The sequence below is a fragment of the Hyalella azteca genome, unplaced genomic scaffold (genome assembly GCF_000764305.2).
Source record: "Hyalella azteca isolate HAZT.00-mixed unplaced genomic scaffold, Hazt_2.0.2 contig12077, whole genome shotgun sequence".
Classification (NCBI taxonomy): Eukaryota; Metazoa; Arthropoda; class Malacostraca; order Amphipoda; family Hyalellidae; genus Hyalella; species Hyalella azteca.
The window spans coordinates 1-3,269 of NW_025942045.1; the positions used below are offsets into that span (position 1 = coordinate 1).

A 3,269-nucleotide genomic window follows, 5' to 3' on the forward strand; every position below is an offset into this window, starting at 1 on the left:
AATTTTGAATGCAGATTTGGCTTCGGCGTACAAGAGGCTTGCGTCGGTATGTTGGATACGAGGCAACTTTCATCCGACTTTTACGGTCGCTTTGGTCAGCTTAGGCTCAATTTTTTTCGCATCTGCTAAATATTCTAATGCTATTAAAGCCTCCAAAACAATATAATAAAAAGAAAAAAATTTTAAATTCTGGAATAAAAGTTGGTTTAATTTGCAAAGAGTTATTCGATTTAGTTAACTTTTCCCATTTTTGCAAAATATTTCACGAAAAATTCTTCCTCGCGATGTATAGAAAATCGACATACTGACCAAATTTTGCTCGTGTTGATTGAAAGACATAATGAGAAAGATCGTCGAATTTTCTATTTTAACAAATCTTTAAAAAATTTCATTTCATTAGAATAGTCTCCTGCGTTCATAGATTTAAAATAAACAAATTAAGGATTAGCCGGAAATTAATTTTCTTGCTAATCACGATCTGGGAAAGTAGCCTTGGATATTTTGCTTTAACTGATATGATCCAAATAAACTCTCGGTTGTACTTCGTAATCAAGAGATAACAAGTTAAAATGAAATGTGATACTTAACTCGTAGGAGAGTAATACTAATAAAAATATATTTCAAGTATACGTATATACCCGTCAATTGATAAGCCTATAGTGTTGCACACGACACATATTACACGCCAATAAATGCTAGGGATGTGAAATCAATGTTATCTCAGATATAGTTTAGTGAAATTGAATATAGAAAAATATTTGTAATAGATGGCAAAACTGAACATTATATACGATTGGCAATAATCTTTCCCTGATTACACTTAATTTGTAGAGATAAAGTCATGATTTTTGCATGGACGTCATCTTGGTAAATCGACAAATAGCATGAACAGATTTTATTTATTGTTCCACGGCCAACCCAAATACGTTTAATATATTAATAAAAAGGGTATATTGCGACAGAGCCTAAACAGCCGTGTATACCGTATATAGCTGCTATTTATTAAGATTAAGAATATCTTTTGAATGTATTAGCTGAACCCAAAACTGAGAAAATATAATGCACCCGCAGCGCCAGATTATGAGAATTTATAAAGAGCCTCAAAATGCCTAAATGTTGTAAGATATGAAAACATCTGGTAATTTTCGAAGTTTTTACCCACAAATTTATACGCCAGAAAAAATGGCGCAGAGGGAAATAAGTGAAAGATAACGTACATTTATGTATCCAAGATGAGTAAGCTGAAAAGAATTAATCTAACAGAGCTGAAGAGTTTAACACTTGCGCAAATATTAGAGACAAATAAGAGATATATGGATATTTTTTGACAGAAAATTCCTAAATCACCTCTTTTTTTTCATTTGACTGGCTTCCGATTAGATTAACTTCTAATTAGTTATTGGAATGCGTTTAATTTGTTCATTTTTCGTAAAATTTTGCCCATCTAAATTAATGTAATTTTCCAGAAACAAAAGGGAACTATCTTTGATATTTTGATACTAGTTATTATTGGAAGGAAGGTTTTGAGACCTAAATTTAAATTTGTTAAAAGCTGTGCAATCGTGTGAGTGATGAATGACTGAGCATCAAAGTTTTGAAAAACGCTGTCTTAATCAAATTAAAGGGCAGTATATTGTATTATTTCAAGTGCAAAAGTGTGCTATAAGTGAAAAGTGAAATTCAATGAAATCTTAAATAGTGCACTTATCTCATTTTGAGTAGCGAATTATTTATAGCGTTGCAATCGTCTTTCTGTCTCTTAATTTTAAATGCTCATTTACAACCGTTTTTCATCTGAAACCTTGAAATTTGTTCTTTCAACGCCTACGACAGTACGTAAGAGTCGTGATCAAGAGCCTAAAATGAAGTATCAAATAGTCAAGCTTTAGTCATCATTATTCATCGGCGACTGTTCAAGTTATAATATCAAACTGTGCTCTGCGAAATACTGCCTTAATGAGCTATACTGTCACTGTTAGTGGGCGTGAATTTGAATTGGCTGTCAGCCAAGGCCATAAGATTTCAATTGGAGATATGTGACAGTTATTCTGATGGCGTTATGGCCGCCGAATAAGTTCTTCTCTACTTGTAACACAAGACAGGATACTCCAATATAGACGGAGACTTGCTGTCAACAAAATTTCCAAGTCCGTCCAGCATGCTGTACTGCTCAGCGGGCGAGATCACGACGATGCCTTTGGTCGTGAGGCACTGGGTGACATTTGTTCCATCGGGCCACTGAAGAACTTTGTCCGAGGTGAACGTCGCTGTCAGCCAAGCCCAAGCGGCCCAACTCTCTGTAGTCGTCGGAAGAAATGTTATTTATTATGCAGTTTTGTATTTTACCAGCGTGCCTAAATACCAACGTGCCCCATAATTCAATAATAACGAGATTGTTTATTTACATTATAAACTAATATTCAAGCTCTTGTTACCGAATATATAAGTATATATCCTAAATATTTAATCTTGAGTTGCGTATTAAAAGAGTTTCACGAGATTTGAATTGGAGAGAAAAACTATTTTTTTTATCGTTCATGTTTCAGTGTCAACTGATTTTCACTGTACTTCACATTCAAATAAATAATATGATAAACCCAGCGTGCATTGCACTTTTATGCTCTCCCATCCTTTGATAAATGTATTCACGAACTTTGTACGGCCTGTAGAGCTTTCTGGCGCTGCTCTTCAGTTTTGATGACAAGAGGCCGGCCGTTTTCATTCGTACAAATAGCATTCTGCTTATTGACATTCCTGGTTCTTGCGTTAGTAACGAAGATGTTCAAAGCAGCGACGCCAGTTGCACAGGGATCTGAGTTATGTGTGCCAAAAGGATTTAGGATGAATTTAAAAGAAGTTAAAGTATTTTTAATTGAAATGGTATCATGTTTGCAATGCAAGGCATGCTATTTGAAAAGAAAAACATGTACGTATGTGTTTGTTTTTAATTATGCTTGTAGAATTCTGAATTTTAAAAAAAATCTATGAAGCAGTAAACAGTTATATGAAAATGTTTTTATTTCCACTCCAGTGTTTTCCTCGCGAAACGAATGTATTTAAATGTCGAATTGTGATACATAACATGAAGCAGTAAATTACTTATTGAGCAGGTTTGTTTGTCTATTTAAGAAAAATAATAAAAACAATCAAGTTTTACCGAACTTGAAGAGCGTAATGGCGCCGGGCGCTGCCCTCGTCGTGACGTTTTCCGGCGCGAGGTTCGTCATGTTGCACAGCGACGTCGCAGCGTCGTACGTCGCGGCGCTGCA

The 3,269-nt window shown here is 34.9% G+C and overlaps 1 protein-coding gene across 1 annotated transcript; it reads right to left on the reverse strand.

Moving 5' to 3' along the window:
• Positions 1–671: 671 nt before the first annotated feature.
• LOC125178717 lies at positions 672–3,257 on the reverse strand. Its single transcript, XM_047883126.1, has 3 exons — positions 3,158–3,257; positions 2,654–2,812; positions 672–2,297 (listed from the first exon to the last, which is right to left on the reverse strand). The coding sequence occupies exons 1-3, from the start codon at positions 3,225–3,227 to the stop codon at positions 2,083–2,085; spliced, it is 444 nt and encodes a 147-aa protein (XP_047739082.1). The 5' UTR covers positions 3,228–3,257; the 3' UTR covers positions 672–2,082.
• Between the last annotated feature and the right edge of the window lie 12 nt (positions 3,258–3,269).

Excerpts from the sequence above, each read along its gene's own strand:
- LOC125178717 (XM_047883126.1), bottom strand. The coding sequence starts at position 3,227 with ATGACGAACCTCGCGCCGGAAAACGTCACGACGAGGGCAGCGCCCGGC. Across the intron at positions 2,813-3,157 it reads CATTACGCTCTTCAAGTTCG|ATCCCTGTGCAACTGGCGTC; the intron begins GTAAAACTTGAT and ends CACATAACTCAG. Across the intron at positions 2,298-2,653 it reads AGCTCTACAGGCCGTACAAA|AGAGTTGGGCCGCTTGGGCT; the intron begins GTTCGTGAATAC and ends CGACGACTACAG.